At 44.1% G+C, this 18,909-nt stretch overlaps 1 protein-coding gene across 1 annotated transcript; it reads left to right on the forward strand.

The window, feature by feature from the left end:
• The first annotated feature begins 380 nt into the window (after window positions 1–380).
• TDRD5 (tudor domain containing 5) lies at window positions 381–17,355 on the forward strand. The gene is made up of 10 exons (XM_009576647.1): window positions 381–612; window positions 1,639–2,070; window positions 2,908–3,035; window positions 5,896–6,116; window positions 7,041–7,247; window positions 8,843–8,909; window positions 9,881–10,081; window positions 11,353–11,511; window positions 16,637–16,679; window positions 17,156–17,355. The coding sequence occupies exons 1-10, from the start codon at window positions 381–383 to the stop codon at window positions 17,353–17,355; spliced, it is 1,890 nt and encodes a 629-aa protein (XP_009574942.1).
• Window positions 17,356–18,909: the final 1,554 nt, after the last annotated feature.

The raw sequence follows: 18,909 nt of genomic DNA on the forward strand, positions 1-18,909 counted from the left end.
AGTTTAGGGGCGCAGGGATCTCTGTGAGGAGCAGGGTTTGTAGAGGGCAGTCCCTGGGGCAGGGGTTTAGGGGTGCACTAAACTCTGGGAGATGCAATGCTTGTAGGGGCCGTGATCCCGTGGGGACAGGCAGTGAATGGAGGAGGAGCCATGACCTTAGCTGGGACAGTGGGTGCTAGAGGGTGGCAGCTCCAGGGCTGCAGGCAGGGAAATATGGGGGTTGGTAGGTAGTGGCTGTTGGTGAATCTGGCTTGCTGCCCTCAAAAAAACTCCTCCCACCAGCTTTCAGTTGCCAAGTGGTAAAAAGTCTTTTGCCTGTGTTTGAGCAGCTGTGGTACAAGTTGTTTTCTGCTTGCTTTTGCTTCCCTTTTAGTGTGGACATGGCAAAGCAGGCGCAGCTTATGGAGGTGCTGAAGAAGGAGGTGAGATCACTGCTAATGGCTGCCAAAGAGGGCTTAACCCCAGCACAGCTGGAGCAGGAGTACATGGCTATGATTGGCAAACCTCTCCCTCTACGTGACCTGGGCTTCCAATCCACCTTGGAGCTGGTGGCAGATATGCCTGAAGTTGTCAGAGTCTGTCCTTATGAGAAAGGCACTTTTATCCTCAAAGGTGAGGTTTTGTTTCCTTACAGGTGGAGGAACTGTTTTGAACCACATACTAGTATGAAGTGATGCTCCAAAACGGGGATGTGCAGGACCAATTCCCAGAGCTGTAGGTCACATATCTCTGTTATTCTTTTTCTCATATAGCTCTGTTTAATTTCTTGCCTTTGATGTTTCTTCCTGTATTTTGATCTGCCTTTTAATGCTTTTTCCGCTCTTTCCTCCTGAAAAATCACACAGGCTTCTAGTTATTTTTGTACATTTTGCATTCTGCACTTTGTTTAGAAACTGCAGTAGCATTTCTTCTACGCTAGAACTGGTAAGCTTCACTTTTCCTGTAAATGCAGACTACAGCAGGAGCCAAAACCAGGGAAGGGGCCTCTTGGGAGAAGTTGTAAATGTTTCCCTGCCTGACCCCATGGGAAGTTTAGTTTGTATCAAAGAACCTTTTTCATTTTCCTTTTCTTTGGGGAAGAGCTGGGAAACAAATGGTAGGTGCAAAGAGTTGATTGGGAAGGGTGAAATGATTTTTTTTTTTTTTTAATTGAGTGCTACAGTAAGACAAGAAAAAGTTGTTTAAAAGCATGGAAGAGACCTGGGCTGCTCTGTGGGGAGACCTTGCCTGGGCGGGTGGGTGTTCTATAGTGGGGGTTTACTGTGATTCTGGCTGAGGGGAGCAATGAGCCATTTCCATTTTTTGAACAAAACTTGCAGCAGCTGGGTTTCCTGTTGTGATCATGTATCCAAGAATTTGACCTGCCTTCCTACCTGGATCTGGATTTATAGGAATGAGGGTGCAGATTGGTTGTTGGCTGTTAAATCTAGTTCAGTCCGGTTTGTGAAGGGAAAAGAAAAGTGGTTGCCCTGCTGGAAGTCAGCCACGATTTAGTGTGATTGCTTTTGAAGGAGACACCTGCTTCTGAAAAGGGTGGGGGGAAGAGGAAAGAAAGGAAAGAAGAGGAGCTTTGCCTGTGTAGAGCTTTTAATGGTTCGCTGTTTTGGTAGTCTAATAGTTTATTTCTTTCTGTTGCAGCCATTGCAGATGAGACTACCAAAGCGATTGCCAAACTGGTTGCCAGACAGAAGAGAAGTGCTAAGGCACGGAAGAGTGCTGCTGCAAAGGCAGATGCTGCTTCTCCCTCTAAGAATCCACAGAGTTTCCCTCGGAGGAGCAGAGCTCCTGTCCTGCCAGCGACGGTGAAGGCTGAGCTGCAGGATCTGCTGAGTTCCTCACCGCTTCTGCTCTTGGACTTTGATAAGGCCTTCTTCAGACGCTTTGGCCGGGCGTTCCAGTACACGCGGTATGGATTTTTCTCCATGTTCGAAGTCCTCAGAAGCGTGTCTGATATCGTTGCAGTTGAGCAGACAAGAGCAGGTTCTTTGCTGACCCTGAAGAAGTACTTGGCAAGTGAGATAGAGAAGGAAGAGATGCTGCAGGGTGAGGCGCAGGAAGAGATCCCACAAGGTGAGGCGGTGTGTTATTTAACTGAAAGCACGTAGCTCTCGCAAGCGCTGTGGCCAAGCAACTGTGTTTCAAGTGGATGTTGCTGCATTTCCAGTTCCTGTAGTAGTCCCGGTTCCCCTAGGTTTTAGCACAGAGGGACTGTGGGGTGCTGCAGAAGCAGCTGTCACAAGGGAAGTTGTCTTGGTAGCAGAGAGCTTAGCTGGAAGTTTTTTACAGGTTGCCACCATTTTTTGTTGTGAGGTGAAAGAAGGGATGTTTAGCCCGTTCAGAGTACGGACTTTTTGAATGTGGGTGCAGGACTGGAACTTCTAGTCATTCCAGGCAATAGATAACAAAACTAGAAGGATCTTCTGAACGTCTGCTCCACAGGCTGGTAAAGCCTTTCCGATGCGCTTTTTGAGACTGAAGGCTTAGCACTAGTCTGAAAGGCACAGCTACAATGTTCCACAAAATAAAACAGAAGAGACTGCAGATGTCGTCAGCTTTCCCATAACAGATATAAGAGAAGGCAGAAAATCACATACAGTTCCTGCCAAATTCCTGACTTCTGAGGAAAATTCATTTTAGCATCATTCTAGCAATTGATTTAACCCTTAGCATGCTTACAAGAGCAAGTGTTTTTGGGGGTTTTTTTGGTTTTTTTTTTTTTAATTTATTAATAACAGTGAAACTTTCAAGTGAATCTTCATGAATGTGGTGGCTGTGCTTGTTACAAGAGATGAGGAAAACGGCACCAGTGCTTTCAGACTTTTGTTTTCAGATGTCTTCTCTTTCTGCTTAATATGTAACACTGCATCAGCCCCATAAAGAATAACAGCCAAATTATTGTCTTTACAGCAGCACCTGCAGTTGAGATGCCTCCTTTGGAACCCAGCTGTGAGACAGAGAGCTTCCACCTGACAGCAAAAGAGAAGTCAGAGCCAGTGGAAACACAAGCAGTAGATTTGGGTGATGACTTCAAACAAGTAAGTGGCTGAGCAATCTGTAGCTTTATCATGTTGTAATCTGAGGGGATGATACTCTTTTTACTGCTTTTGTTTCTGTTGAGTTTGTATTGTTGATGCACTGCTGCTTCCAAAAATTTTTATACCTGTTCTAGATGAGCCCGAAGATGACCAGACTCATACTGACCTGGTACATAGCTTTATATGCCATCCAGACTAGGTCTTTTTCTTGTCTCTTTCTGGGCTTTTTCCGGTCTTGAGATCTATGTTACAGATCATCTGAGGTCAGTTAAGCACCCTCTTCCTCCCTGATAATAGTGGTGATACCTTTTGCTGTACTCACTTGTAATTGGACTTTAATAACTTTGTTCTGAGACTAGCTGTGTGGAATTTCCCCTGCTGCAGTAGGCAGGGTTTAAGTGTCAAGCAGCTGTGTGGCAGAGCTGGGGAATGGTCCTTGGAGACCTTGATTTCTGCGGTCTCAAATCTGCTATTTGGTTGGACTTTGAAAATTTTGATTTTTTTCATTTGTTTCTTTATTTAGCAGTGTATTTTTAGAAAGAGATGGAGAAGAACAGTACAGAGGCTCTGAACTGCCAAACCTGATTGGGAGAATTTGTTTGTGTCCCCTCTGTTTTTTTCTTTTGAGCATCTTTAGACCTTCTTTTTCTCAGGAAAATCCTCCTACTGAGAGTTATTTCCTCTGCCAAGCTTGTCTCGTGGCTGTACACATCTGTATGTTTGGAGCGGATAGGCAGGGAAAGGGTCCCAGGAATTCTTCCTGAATTTGGTATTTTGTGCACTAATGAACTTGGGAGCCTGGGACTGCGAGTTGGACTTTGTGCAGCACTTCATAAAACATACCATTTAGAGATTTTTTGGCAGGGTGTTCTGATCTTTTAAAGAAGTTTTAGTTTGGTGTGATGAAGTTCACAGGGAGTTCCCCTAGATCAAACAAAGTCTGCTTGTGGGAAGGGTAAAAAAGAGGGGTATGTGGTCCTGGTAACCCCAAACTCGAGTCAGATTTTTGTTCTTATGTATGGCAAAGGGAACCTGTTTAAAGATCCTAGCAGGATAAGTCTTGGAAGATGTTTGTACAACTAGTATTCCTGATGAAACACCAAGTTTGCCATTTTGTTTAAGAAAATCCCTAAAGGGGAGGAAAGCAGGTTGGAACGTGTTACTTTGCATATGCAACGAACACTTGTTCATCGGGATGCTGTGAGGTAGGGGGGAAAATTGCGACCTGATCTGCATCCTGCTGCAAGGTATCCAAGAATCTGGTCACAAGAGACTAATAATGGAAGTGGTGTAAGGGACAAATGAGGGACAAGGGCTGAGTCAATCCTCTCGGCCCTGAAAAGGGTAAGTATGTAGAGCTGCTGCTCTCAGCAGCTTTTCTTGCTCCCCTGAGCAGAAGGAAAGGTGTTCTCCACATCACACTGGCAGCTGCTAGTCCAGCGTGGGGCAAGGAGTTAGCTAGTCTCACAAGCCATATGTCTCTTAAGCCTAGTTTTACAGAGTATTCTGTTGGTTTGTCTATTTATAATTTTGTTGCTTTTTTGTAAATGTGTTTTTAAGTACGTCTTCTACGTCTTTCACAGAAATGTCTGTTGTTGCTACCAGTGTGTGAGCTAGATTATAAAGATTATGTGTGCCCTTAACAGTATGATATGAAGAGCATTCTGGGAGCAAAACCATCCCTTAGAAATGCCACTATTCGCAGGCACTTCTTAGAGGAAATCCATGAAATGTGAGGGTTTTTTAGAGGTGATGCTGCTGCTCAGGCAAGAACTCCCTCAGTTGCTCTTCAACTCAAAAATGTTAACTCACTGTTTAACTCAATGTTTTAGTCCAAGTTTTTAACTCAAAAAAAATTCAAGGGCGTTAGCCCTTGCTCAGTCTGCAGAAGGAGACTCTCATCTGCTTCTTTAAAAAATGGTTAAAAGAGCCTGTATTGCAAAAACCCATTGTTTGCAGTTGAATTTAGCCAGATAAGAAAGGGGACAAATTGCTGGAAGACAAATTTCCCATACATTGTCTGATGTATAATGCAGTGGTAACTTGTAGCATATTCACGATGAGTAAAACTGAAATCATTTTGACTTCTGATCATTGGAGGAGTGCTGTTTGTTGGCACAAAAGCAAGCTCTTGAGGCAGTGAAAGTAGCTGATGTCTGATTAAGGTTCCCATCTGCACTAGTTCAAGTGAAATGATGTTTTCAGCAGTTAAAGAATAACGCAAAATTGTAAGCTGTGCTGCCAACTCACTCATGTACAAATTTGTGTAGAGTGAGGAGAAGAACAGAGTTTGTAGTTTTGTTTGTTTTTATCCTTGGGAAATAGCTCTAGTGTGAAAGTGAGATACATTTGTGCCTTCTGTCACTTTTGAATCATTTTCAGATAGAGTTTTGCTGGTTCAGTCATGTACTCTTTCATGGTCACAGATCATAGAAATAGCATCTTTTGGGTAAAATCCAACAAACAGGTGGGTTGTGTTTGGTTTGGTTTTTTGGTGTGGGTTTTTGTTTTGTTCTGCCTTTTTAGCAATAGCCATTCAATACTTTTGTCTAAATGTGTGACATGACTTCAATTCCTCTCCTTTATTCCTTGAAGGAATATGAACAAGGTATTTTTGTTGCACTCTTCTTTACACTGGAGGGAAGAAAGAAGGAAGGAAGAGAGAGTGTGTGAAAATGAATGCTTCTATCACAGGGAAAGTTTTAATCCAAGTTTGCGCAATTTATTGGGATTCTCTGATATTCAGTAATTCACAGGTCCCCAGGAAAGCAGAACTATTTTTTTAACTTAACGGAGAGGCCATGTGTGTTCAGCACATGACGAGACATCTGAGTGCCACCTTCTTCTTATCCCTCTGTAGCCTCAAGATTTGGAGCAGTCCCTACTAGACAAGTTGATAATGACTCCAGAAATCCCCCCAGATGCTGTTCAGGACAGAAGCCTTTGCAGTTTACCACCACTGGAGAGAAGGTGCTTGGTGGGAGTCTTTGTGGAATTCATCGTCTCTCCTAGCCAGTTCTACATCCACATCTGCAGCAGGGAAACATCTGATAAACTGCAGGATATGATGATTGAGATGAGGTGCGAACATGCTATGCTGATTCAGTACTACTACCCATCGTGCGTGTGTGTTTGTGCTGAGGGAACAGGGCACTCTGCTGTTAGTTATGGTCACTGGCTTGATTACTTGATACGGAGATGCTGGTGCTGTACTGAAACACATACTCATAATGCTTACCCATTCCTTTTAACTAGCAAGCAAAAAGTATGTTTAATAGCAATTCACATTTTTTTGGCTGTGTCCTAGACAGTCCTAAACTTTAAAGCCTGGAAACGTTATGGAAAGAAACTTTAGGGCTGTTTTGCACCTCTCTATTGTCTGTGCTACTGTTGCTAATGTGCTTGGTTAAGGCTTTTACTTCCATCTCCAACACTTAACCAAAAAGCAACAGGTAACAGGCCTTTGTCATATCTATATTTGAAAGCAAAACCCCATCAGTGGCTTGGTTTGTGTCAGTTACATTACACATTTGGGATTCTATTCCACCACGACAGTGATACAGCCGCTGTTAATTGTGTGCCAAGGTAAATGCTTGGTGTCTGTGGGGCACATGTAAGTGTGATTACAGACTCTGCAGACAGCTACTGTGTATGTGAGCCAGTACTCCAGAACCTGGTTCATAAGAAGCACTGACATGTAAAGGTAATGTTAAAAATTAATAACTAGACTGACTGTATTTAGCCTCTGATTAGTCCCCATTAATTAACTTTTTGTTGGACCCCAGGAATATCATTCAAATGTTTAAGGTTTGGGTTTGCATTTTTTATTGTCATTTCAGTTTACGTGTAGCAGAACAGAGATGTAACGCATCTATTAAAACAACTCCTGAAAATTCATGTCATGGGGACTTTGAGAAATCAGGATTCTTCTGAAGCCCAGTGTATTTCTCTTTGTTCATCTCCTGCATCCTATCAAGCACAGTTTTTCATTATGATCTTTTGCAGACACTGTTACTCAAATAAACTTGTTTCTGATCGTTATATCATGCCTGAGTCTTCAGTACAGCCTGGACAGCTTTGCTGTGTAACGGTCTCGAAATGGTGGTACCGTGTTATCATCCACCGTGTGATCAATGACCAAGAAGTAGAGGTGTTCTACCCAGATTATGGAAACCTTGAAATTGTCCGAAAGTCTTGGCTGAGATTCCTCAAGTAAGTAAATTACACATGGGGACGGAATCACAGAATGGTTGGGGTTGGAAAAGACCTCTGGAGGTCATCGTGTCCAACCTTCCTGGGCCATCTAGAGCAGGCTGCCCAGGACCATGTCCAGACGGCTTTTGAATGTCTCCAAGGATGGAGACTCTATGACCTCTCTGGGCAACCCGTTCCAGTGCTTGGTCACCCTCATGGTAAAAATGCTGCTTTCCAGCCGATCAGCCCCCAACATGTACTGGTGCATGGTGGTGTTCCTCCCCAAATGCAGGACTTTGTTGAACTTCATGAGGTTCCTGTCTGCCCATTTCTTTATCCTGTCGAGGTCCCTCTTAATGGCAGCATGACCCTCTTGTGTATCAGCCACTTCTCGCAGTTTTGTATCATCAGCAGACTTGCTGAGGGTAGACTCTCCCTCATCGTCTGGATCATTAATGAAGGTGTTGAACAGTATTGGACCCAGTATTGACCCCTGGGGTACACTGCTAGTTCCTGGCCTCCAACTAGACTTTGTACCACTGGTCACCATACTCTGGGCCTGGCCCTTCAGCCAGTTCTCAATCTACCTCACTGCTCATCCAGGCCGTACTTCATTAGCTTCTCTATGAGGATCTTACAGGACACAGTGTCAAAAGCCTGACAGAAGTCAAGGTAAACAATACCCACTACTCTCCCCCTACCTACGAGGCCAGTCGTTTAATCCTAGAAGGTTGTCAGGTTGGTCAAGCGTGACTTGGTGAATCCGTGCTGACTACTTCCAGTCACCTTCTTGTCCTTCCCGTGCCTGGAAATGGTTCCCAGGGTTAGTTGTTCCATTGCCTTCCCAGGGACCGAGGTGAGGCTGACTGGCCTGTCTTTGTTCAGAAAGACATCCCAGCATGCAGATTTCCTAGAAAGGATCTGGGTTTTTTATTATTGCAGACACTTCCTTGCTTACATGCTAATGCTTGAGGTGACATTGTTTAAGACCTGTTTTGCTGATCACTCAGGGCCCTTTGCTCATCAACCGTGTCCTTCACCCTCTCACAGTGACTTCAGGCTAAATCATTTCCTGTTCCTGCCTTCATTCCTCAGTCTTTCTTCCTGCCACTTTCTGTCACTTTGGGGCAAGCTCCCTAATCCTCCTTCCTGGGTTCCGTGAATGGATGTAAACATCCTCCTGAACGGGTATCAATCCAAGTGGGACACATTTGCAGTGTCAGAGGTACTTGTTCTCCTCTGCAATTCAGTACCTTTTCCATATTTGCTTCTGCCCTCTCATTTGCCTCTGTTCATGCCTGGCCATTGGCATTCTTTGGTTCAAAAGTCATTGCTCTCTGTCCGTAACTTTGTAATCATAAGCGGTTATGATGGGAAGATGCTTGGGCAAGGGAAGGCATAAGGGACCAGTTGTTATTGCTATTTCTGCTGTGCCCATTCTCAGGATATGGAGTGTTTTCCAAAGCTGCTGTTGGGTTTTATTCATAAGTGCAATATCCAATATGTGCCTCTCTATTCCTAAGCTGATTTTAAAACCCAGAAGATGAGGAAGTTCTACTCTTCTGCCTGGTTTTGCTCTGTTTTTGCTGTAATGGCTTTGTTTTGTGTTGTAGGTGGTGCTACTTGAAGCTCCCTGCTCAGGCCATCCCATGTTCCTTGGCATGGGTAAAACCCTTGGAGGTATGTGTTCACATGCAATTTTGTTTATTGACATATGTATGAGAGCTATCAAGTAGAGGTTGGCTTTTTCTCCTGATAAGGGCAAACATTTGGATTAATTCAGGTCCCACTGACGTTTACAGCAGTACTGCTGCTGTTACATTCAGCAGAGTATGACTGTGTAAGTCTCTGTCTCTGCGAGTGATCACACTTCTGCTGTCTGTTTTCCTTATGATCAGAGTATTCTTGCTTATATTGTTACAGAAACAGATAGCTACTGTTAAGCAAAAGAGCAAACTTGTTTCTTCCCCTTTCAGTAGTTCTCCAGGGTCCTTCTGAAGCCTTGGTAGCTCCAGCCTTCTTTTTAAAAACTTCTTCTGTGATGGAGCTTAAAGTGAGTTGGTTTGACGCAGTCAGCGTAGCCAAAGAATTACAGAGGTCATAAGAAAGTTCCTCTGTGCTGGGACACCTCTTGGTCAAGAAGCCTGAGAAATACAATCTCTGAAGGAAAGCATGTGAGCAGGGTTTCTTCTTCTGTGTTTCAAAGATATTATTTTTAAAAAGTTATTTCCTCTGTTTTTTGAGCGTTAAAGAATCACAGTTTTCATTGTGGTGAGGCTTAGCAGCTTCTTAAAAACTTTAGACGCTTTTAACATTTATAATCGCATGATTCCAGGAATTTAAAAAAACAAAAACAAAAATAAACAACTGTATATTAGGCAATTGTGGTAAAATCACTGGTGAATGCCATCGAACCGTGTTTGGAAATAGGTATTTGGGGTGAAAGGGCATTCCCAGTGTAACTAGCATTGCAGTCTTTAGGGTAGTTTGATTTAGTTCAGTGCTGGGAAGCTTGTCTGCCTGACTTTCCTGCGTTTGTCCCTAGCCTGACCCAGCTTAATTGCCTTTTTAACAAGTGTGCACAAGGGAGAGTCTCAGGCGGTGGATGTTGGTCTGTTTATAGTAACTTCACATTCTTGTTTCTTCTTCAGGGTACGTGGTCCAATGCAGCAACTCTCCTATTCAAGAAGCTGTGTGGCTCCAAGCTACTTGTAGGCATCGTGGATGAATATGTGAATGGCATCTTGCATCTCTTCCTGTGTGACACATCCACTGAGGAGGACATCTACTTCCACTGTGTCTTGAGGGATGGGGGATGTGCTGACGTCTGTGGAGAGAACATTCCTTCCCAGGTCAGGAGGAAGGCGTGTTCTGCTGAAGGGAAGGGCAGGGAAAGGATCAGTTGGGTGCCTGTAATGGCAAGGTCTTTAGCTTGAAGCAAAGTAGTTTTGTGAAGAGCAAAACTGGTATTCCCTGCTTTCCTGTAACTTACCCTTTTGTGACTGCATCCAACGGTGTTGAACTCTATGGTGAGAGCTTGCTTTTTTATTAAGGTGGAATCTGATGATACGCCAGAGATGTTCTGGTTTAGTAGAACAAATTGTTTTCATCCTGTCTTCTAACAGTGGATTAGAAGGTTTTGATGGTTTTTTTTAAGTTGATTAGCTTGTTAGTATTGCAGATTCATCTGGAGCTGACACACATCTTGTATAGATAACATGGAAAAGTAAAATAGCTATAAACGTGCTGAGCAGAAGGCCAAACTGAGATGGAATTGAGAGGTTGTTAAGAGATATGTTAGTTACTTCACTACCCGTTGTTAATTCCTGCAAGTTTTGTTAGTCATAAGTTGAGGCCCCTGATTCATCCAAACAATTAATGAGAGCAGGTTGATTAGATTTTATTGTCTGATTTAAAGTAGCGCTACATAGTGGCAGGAGCAGTTGAGTGAGGAACAGGGTAGTTAAATAAATTATTTTGGCCTTCTCTGCTCAAGGCATTGAAGATCGGTTATGCCATTAACAAACTGAATTATGGAAATGGTCTTCATTTAAAAAGTCTCTTACTTTGCCGTTGAAATGTACAATGTTGGACAGCATAACCATGGTAGATTGCACGTTGTGCCTTGAACGGACGTTCAAATTATAAGCCAGTGCAGAGAGCATTTATGATGTAGGCCCATCTATGTCATTAACTGAATGTCTCAGCTCAGTTTCGGTAAGAACTGTGTGGATATGAAAACCCTTAGAAAGGTAGTGCCACGATTTTATATCTCAGCAGAAGGTCAGGGTTTACAGCCCAGAGTGCTTGTATCTGTTATTTTATACAATAGATGCAGAATGCGTGTTTTGGCAGGATTAGATCCTATGATTGTATTTTTGCACGTGTATGTCCAGTTTTGGGGGGAGGGGGGCATTGCTGACTAATTTTGTTGCTGGAGGGAGGGGAGCTGATTTTCGTAGTAAGACAATTTCTGCAAGAAATTGGAGCTAACTTGCAGGTGGTGTGCTTCGTCATAAAATCTATTAGAAATTTGCTGAATCCTTTTTATTCATTGTGGTAGTTACAACATAGTTTTCTTGACTATACTGGTTGTTTTTTGGTTTTTTTTGTTTGTTCCTAGGGATTCAAGGAACTGAATCCTTCGGCCTTGTATGTTCAGCCTAGTGGAAAGCAGGAGAATGCTGAACTGGTGGAGCCAGACCTTCGCTTGCAGCAGGAATCTCTAGCAGATAGTGAAACAGCAAGCTCAAAGCTGGATGGGGATGAACTGTGTGACCAGGTGGGAGTTTGACTGTGGCGTAGCTATCATTCAATGAAATCAGCACCAGGGATCAGTAGACATGTATTGTTTTAGTCCCATGCAGTTTTTTGTGGAGTTGTTTTTTTTGCTTTCATAGAAAACAAGCAGAACCATAATATAAAAACAATTACACGTGAACCGTAAATACATCTCTAGCTGCTTGTCCTCGGATCCCTTTGCAGACTTCAGGGAGTCTGTGTGCTCAGTGATTTCTCTAACCTCCCATATGCACCGTAATTTTTCAGTTAGAAAGAGAATTGACTCTGTTGAGAACTCGGACCAGTACCAGATTTATGAGATCAGTTTGACTTAGCACTTTCATGTTTTGCACCCCCGGGAGCCAAGAAGTGGTGTGTTTTCTTCTCGCATCTCTGGGGTTTGGGAAAGAATATGTAGTAACTCAGGGTATCATTTAAATGTGGGGAAAGACCAGAAGAACTAGTGGTGTATTATTTGCATTAAGGGTCTTGCTCGTTCTAAACTTACCTGAAAGTAAGCAGTTTGCAGTCCTGGTTGTTGCAGGGCGTAAGGTTGTACACAACTACAGTTTTATTAAAAAGATAACTCTAAAGGTGAATGATATCCAGATCTGGATACTGCTTTACACCTTTGATTTCAGAGCATGTTAAAAAGAGGAGCCCTTTGCTATTTAACAGGTGGAGAAACTGATGAACAGAGGGGTTAAGCAGGGAGTAAAACCCAGGTCTTGAGTGCAATCTAATGTAGTACCGTTAGAAACACCGGGAACACTTGTCTACAAGTGACTCTCTCTACTTTTCTGTGTTATTTAAATTGTAGTATTTTCATGCTACGTTTTATTACAGAGGCCAAAGCACCTTTCAAGTAAATGTCAGCTGTTGAAGTGTTCAGCACTGCTCGGGGGCTGTTTTTCTGACATTTCTCTGAAATAAGAGTAAAAGCTAGTGTAATATTAGTAACTTGTAAAGCAGTCATTTTACCTAGGTTTTGTTTTAGCCAACTGCGTTTCTGTGCTAGAGAAATTCTATATAAGCTGTGTATCTTGGATATTAATGGCCTTGCACTGTCGATATATCGTCTGAACCGAAGGTCCCAAACCAGCATCTTTATGTATTTAGAAGAAATCAGTGTGACTGAGACTCTGCAAATCTGAGTTTATTGTGATTTTTATGGAAAAATTTGGTTAACTGTAGCAAGATCCATGTGTGTAAATGTCAGGCATAGCTGGCAATTTGGAGACTAGAGGAATGTAAATGCATTCAGGTTTTCTCCTGTCTGACTTCAAGGGTCTTAGAATCCTCTTTCAGAAACTGCAGTCCTCTAGAGCTGTTTGTGTAAGACTTTAAACATTTTCTTCTCTGCTGTTCTGTTTAGTTGTCCAAAACAATTCCTCTCTTCCTTGGTGCATCGCTAACATGATCATGAATGTCAATTATAAAATTACACCAAATGTTTTGAACCGGAATGAAATGTGTCTAATATGACACTTGTTACTGCTCAGCTAGCATTTTCTGGTAACTCCTCTTAAACAGTGAGGAACTCCCTTTGCACTGTCCAATCTTAGATTTGCCTCGTCAGGATTAACAACACTCCAACCCCGCCCTTAAGTGCAAAATGGCTGGACACTGTATTGTATCAGCTCGGCTGCGTTAGGACACATCTCCATGGTGAAATTTCTCAGAAGGCAGCAGGGAATAACCAGAAAACATTGCTTGAATAAAACTGTACTTTCCTCCCCAGTAAAACTTACCACTTGGAGAGAAGTTAAAGTGACAGTTAGTTTCTTGTTCACGTTATTTCCTGTCCTTCCATGTTCTTTCTGTTCTTTCCAAGTAGCCCAAACTTCTCCAGACAGAAATGTTAAAACTTCTGAGCGGAACCAAAAAGCTCCTTTGCAGTTCTCGGTTAATCTCTGAGTGGTATCATTGGATTGTTCTGTAATTTGCTCCAGTGCATCCTGCTTTCTTCTACCCACACTAGCTGTACCTTTTCTTGCTTTGTCCATCTCCTTAGCAATGGCACCTGTCTGCTAAGAAGGAGACACAGGATGATGTGCGGCCACTTTTGGATGAAGTGAGTGTCCCAAGAACAACAGACCAAGACCCTGAACTTGCACAGGAGGATACAAATGAAACTCTTACAGAGCTTATGGCAGTGGTTAAGGTAAGGGTGTTTTTCTCAGCTGTTGCTGTTGAGAAGGGTTGTTCTTGGTTTTAGATTATTTCAATTAACCCTTTGATTGCTTTGACATGTATTTTTTTTAAAGTGACTGACAAAGAAATAACGACTGAGCATGGGCTCAGAACTGTATGTTTTCTTCTTTGCTGTTGTTTCTGGTGTTATTGATGATACACTCGTGCTCCATTAGCATGTCAAGGTATTGTGGAAACAAGACTGACCTGTTTCAGCACTTTATAGATCAAACCTGGCCCTTCTTCACTCCTCTACTTCTCCTCCATTCACAGTCCCGAGGGTTACTGGAAGTAACTGGGAGTTATTGTGGGGCTACTCTGGATCACGCAGGCCTTTTCCTGAGTTAGGAGGGTGGGTTTGGGAGGGTTGTGTTTTGGGCTGTGATTTGAGGCATTATGTGGCACTGGTGTTGCGAGTTTGCTTCTTAAATAGTGGTTAATGATGAATCTAACAGGGCCTGCAGCATGGCATTTTGCAAATGCTCTGCTCTGGTTTCAGCAGGGAGCTGGTATCACTCGGGATTTGTTGAGCCACAGAATGCATTGCAGAGCTGGAAATAGGAGTGTGCCTACAGGGTTTTGGATAACCACAGCTGCTTACACATCTGGAGGTTGACAGTGGCTGAGACAAAGCACTTTCTAGAAGGATGAGGGGGAAAGCTGGAAGAATTGGTGGCTCTGGGGGATGTTACCTGAAAGAGATGGAGAGAAAGCAAGCTGGGAAAAAGGATCTTGAGGGAATGAGAGAAGAGGAAAGTTTCTGGTAGCAAGTGTGGGGAGAAAGTATGATGAGGTGAGGTGGAGGCAGGTGGGTAGATAGCGATAGGGTCCTTGTGAGCTGACCTAAATGCTCCCCTGCAAGTGTTAAACTATGTGAGTTTCAAAGCATAGAAATTTCCTAACTGGATCGGAGAAGTCCTGGGCACATTTTCTGTCCCTGGCTGTGATCTCTGTTGCAGTCTTTAGAAGAAGTGACAAGAATTTCTATTAAGGGAGACTGTGGGATGAAAAAATAATCCTGCCTATAGACATTAGGGGGGAAAAAATGCATCAGTCAGCTAGTTATGAGGACAGACAGGAAGATTTCCTTTCTCTGATTCCTGCTCATCTCTCAGCCTCAGGGTTTTGTGGCACTTACAGCATCACCAAGTGGTATTCCCTCCTTTCCAGTTTTCCCTGCTCATGTTTTCCTTTTCAATGGTGGTGTTCTTAATTGTGTGAATCAGGAGGAAGAGTAGATACTGCCTTACTCCCTGCCCGTCACAGCACTCTCTAGGATATCCTGTCTCGTTTGCCTCTTATGCAAACTGAACATCCTCTTCTTGAATTATTTCCATCCCAGCTTTTTCTAGTGCTAACAGAATTTCTAGTGTCCACCCTTGCACCCTGTCTGTTTGTGCTTTGCCCTGGAGTGGCAGTGACACTGCCTGTCCCCCAACAGGGTAGCATGGGTGGCAAGAGGAGATAATAATAATCTTTTAACCCTGTTCTTTTTGTTGTCCTAACACTCTGGTTTTTACTGCATGTTAGGCAGAGGTTTTCAGTGGGCTGGTGGTATCAAGCTGAGTAGCTGGTTAATTGGACTCCAGTGATGCCTGTCATTCAAATTATTCTGTCCTGGCATCCTGTCAGCACAGAATTTCTGCTGCCCAGCCATGTAGCTCTCCTTGCTGTTTCAGGAGCGCCTCATGGTCCCCTTGTGGGGGCCAATTTAAATTGCTTAAGTCTGCTTGTGTAAATACAATTGTTTTGTTCTGGGCTAATCCTCTGAACACACTCTCACCAATGGGTGAAGCACCTCTGGATGGCGATTCACCCCTTCTCAAGATGGATGCCTTTCTTCTGCTGTCTTGACAACAGAAGAAGCGTAGAGAGCAAGCACCTAATTTTTGAACAGCTGTGGTTGGGCGAGGTGAATTGCTGCTTATCTGTCGTTTTGCTATTTTTCTCCTCTGTGCTGAATTAACAAATACAAACATTGGCTCTAGTCCCTGTCTATGGCTGAGACATGGGTGATCATCTCTGGAACTTAAGTTTAATTTGTATTCTTCAGCAAAAATGCAGAGGGACTTCCTCTGACTCGATACCCACTCCCTTGCAGAAACTCCCTCTATCATTGCTGTCATTTGTTTCTGCGTGGGGCTGCTGAGAGATGAGCCAGCTGTTAATTCTTTGCTAAGACATCGTGATTTGTATCCTGTAATAATCTGTCACTCTTTTCAGCTTGCGGTGCAGGAAAAGCTGCCCTTTGGCCAAGGTTGTGAGTAACTAGTTGTTGTTTGTTTTTGTTTTTTTTTCCCTTAATCATCCAGTTGCTGACATCCCAGTTCTTTGTGGACTTTGAGAGATAATAAAGATCAGGGCAGCTAATGAAACGAGTGTGCACTAATCACACCCTCTCCTGAGTTTTTTATATACATTTGCAGACACCTCATTCTCTTGAAGAGTCCTCAATGCCTGCTGTCTTATTCAAGTCAGTGGAAGAGTTTTACACCTCCTTTATCTACTCCAAGCAACCAGCAGAAATGAGCCAAGATGACCCTGATCAGATAGAAAGATTTTCCAACGAGGTCCAACTTTGTGAAGCTGTACATCCCTCTGTTCTACTTATGGCAATACCGTTTATGCTGGACAACCGTAACAGTACGAATAGATTTGTCAGTAAAATTTAACACAGCAGAAAGCTGAGCAGTCTGTTACTGTGCTATGAGTCTTGCAGTCAGTATTGGGTGTCCTAGGACTGGTGCTGCTTCTTTGCTAGAACAGATGAAAATGATGGTATTTCTGTGGGATGGAGATGCGACAATAATAAATGGCTGGATGCAATGCATCGGTTTGACCTTTGTGCAGCAAAATGGTTTTCTAAATGTTTAATGGGAACAAATGAATTGAGGGTTATTTCTCTCTCTCTTGATTTTTGTTGTCTTTCCTAGACTTTCTGCTGCTTTCATGCAGAAGTCTTTGTCTCTGCCCTCTGTACGTTAGCCTGTGTTCATTTCATACTGAGAGTCTCTCCATCTCCCAACCGTAAGGGACAATTTTTTTTAACCGTGTATGGGTTTTTATCTTCCAAATGATGAAAGAATTTACAACACCCATGTGAGAGTTGCCCAATTTACGAGGTAGATTGACTTGCCAAAGACAGTGCCTGTTTGTGCCTTGGAACAGAGCTGTCTGCCATCTGTCTGCAGTGGAGGCCCAGTTCTCCAGATAGGAGCTACTCAATTCACATCTGATTTCCCACCTCTGGGGAAAGAGGGGTGAGCACTGGGAGGAGAGGGAGAGAGGCTCTCGGATTATACTGTATTGGGCTCATCAAATAGGTGTGCAGTAGAAAGTCCTCTTGCCATGACCTGGTAAGGTCCAGGCAAAAGGGATTTCAACCTAAACCGGAGCTGTTAGGGTTGCCAATGTGGATCCCATCTTTCTTTTCTGTGTCCCTCCTTATGCAGATGAAGAGAAAATGAAGAACAAAGATCTTCCCAGGAGTCTTGCAGTTGGCCTGGGCAGTGCCAGTGGGCTGTCTGACCAAGGGCCATCTCAGAAACTCTATGTCCCTCCTACCACGCTATCTGCAGTGGTGGCAGCTGCACGCTTAGCCACTTCCAATGACTACTTCCAGTGGCTCCCCAGCCTGAGAAGGAAGGTGTGAGAAGAGGGGAGAAGCTGGAGCAGCTGCGAGGAAGGCTGCCTAGAGCAGCAAAGGCCTCTGCATGACCGTGCTGCCATTTTCTTTGTTCAGAAACGTTTAATCCCTTGAAAAACTGGGGAGTCTGACAACATCTCAGATGTGCCCAGTACATGTGATAATGTTACTTTTACTTTCAGGAAAATAGTTTCGTTTTGTTGTACTGGTGTTGTACTGATTTATTGCTCTTTAATGTAATGGTTTGGGAGAATATCTAAGTGTCACATTGTGTTATATATCCTTTAAGTTTGATGAATTAGGATGCCACACATACGAAGCATCAGGAATCCCATGTTACAGATATCGAATGAGATCTATAAAGAATCCAGTGAGAGAAAGCTTGAAGCTTGATGATGGCCACGTTTATGTAGCTCCCCGCCTGTGGCAAGAAATCCTCTTGGGCTTGAGTTCATTAATGCAGAGAAAAGCTGTGAAAGTAGAAGCACCCTGGTTATGAATGCTGGCATTCAGCCGGTTTGCTGGTGCCTAGACTGTTCCTCAGGTCTTCAGGGGCTTCAAGGGTCATTCTGTGCCCACCTGCAAACATGCCAGAGGTATGCTTCACTGCAAACCACCAAGAAGAGCTCGAGATGGGATTTAACATTAATATTGGAACGGATTAAAATCCCAGCATAAGTTTATTGATTGGACTAGATGATCTTTAAAGCTCTCTTCCAACCCAAACTGTTCTATGATTCTATGACTATTTTGTTTTGATTTCAGCATTTAGGGGTGGTTTTGGATGTGAAAGGGGTAATAAAAATGTAGAGAGAGAAAGAAAATCTGGGGCTCATTTGGAAATGGCTGTGTGGAAAGCTAATGAAGGAGATGGAAGCAGAGAGGCGAGGGGCCGTGGCTTGAGCAGGGGCTGTACAACCCTCCGGGAGGGGTTTCAGAGGTTGCCTGACTTTTCTGGTCCTGTGTTCAGGCTTCAGGCCGGGGAGTTGCATCGCACGTGTTTGTCATCTAGTGTAGGGAGCGACTGAAACGGAGCTGAGGTTGCTCGGAGCTGTCTGGGTGATGGAGTGCTTGTCTCCAACACCACCCTCTCTGCTGCAGAAGTCCCCTTTGGTTTCAGGGAGGTCAGAACTGGGGCTGGGGTGGGGTGTCCCGAAGAGACCCCACCCCCACATCCTCCTCTGCCTGTCCCCGGGCTGCAGCGGGAGCCAGTGGGCTGGAGGAGTTGTCTCCCTTGTCCCCGCCGCTGTTGGGTCGCTGCTAGGTGGCGGCCGAGGCCAGCTCTCGGCAGCTCGGCTCTCTTCAGCCTAAAACTCCTCTTCTCTCGGGGTCTAGGAGGGAGAAGGAGGTGAGGAGCTGAAGAAGACCCTGCTGGGTGGGCAGCACCCTGGTGCCTGGCCAGGGCTGCCTCTGTCCCCGCTCCCTGCCTGGGGCACGGCGGGTCCCGTAGCTGCCTGGAGGTGTAACAGGGGGCTTTTGGGGGTGGCTCGGCATGGGCTGTCCCAGGAAATTGGGGATGAGGAGATGCTATAGGGGTCTGGAAGGGGGGTGTGTGGACAT

Source organism: Fulmarus glacialis, unplaced genomic scaffold (assembly GCF_000690835.1).
Source record: "Fulmarus glacialis isolate BGI_N327 unplaced genomic scaffold, ASM69083v1 scaffold16144, whole genome shotgun sequence".
Classification (NCBI taxonomy): Eukaryota; Metazoa; Chordata; class Aves; order Procellariiformes; family Procellariidae; genus Fulmarus; species Fulmarus glacialis.

Coding starts and splice junctions, on each gene's coding strand:
- TDRD5 (XM_009576647.1), top strand. CDS start 381: ATGGCAAAGCAGGCGCAGCTTATGGAGGTGCTGAAGAAGGAGGTGAGA. Junction 7,248..8,842: donor TCTTGGCTGAGATTCCTCAA/GTAAGTAAATTA, acceptor TTTGTGTTGTAG/GTGGTGCTACTTGAAGCTCC. Junction 11,512..16,636: donor GGGATGAACTGTGTGACCAG/GTGGGAGTTTGA, acceptor TGTCTTTCCTAG/ACTTTCTGCTGCTTTCATGC.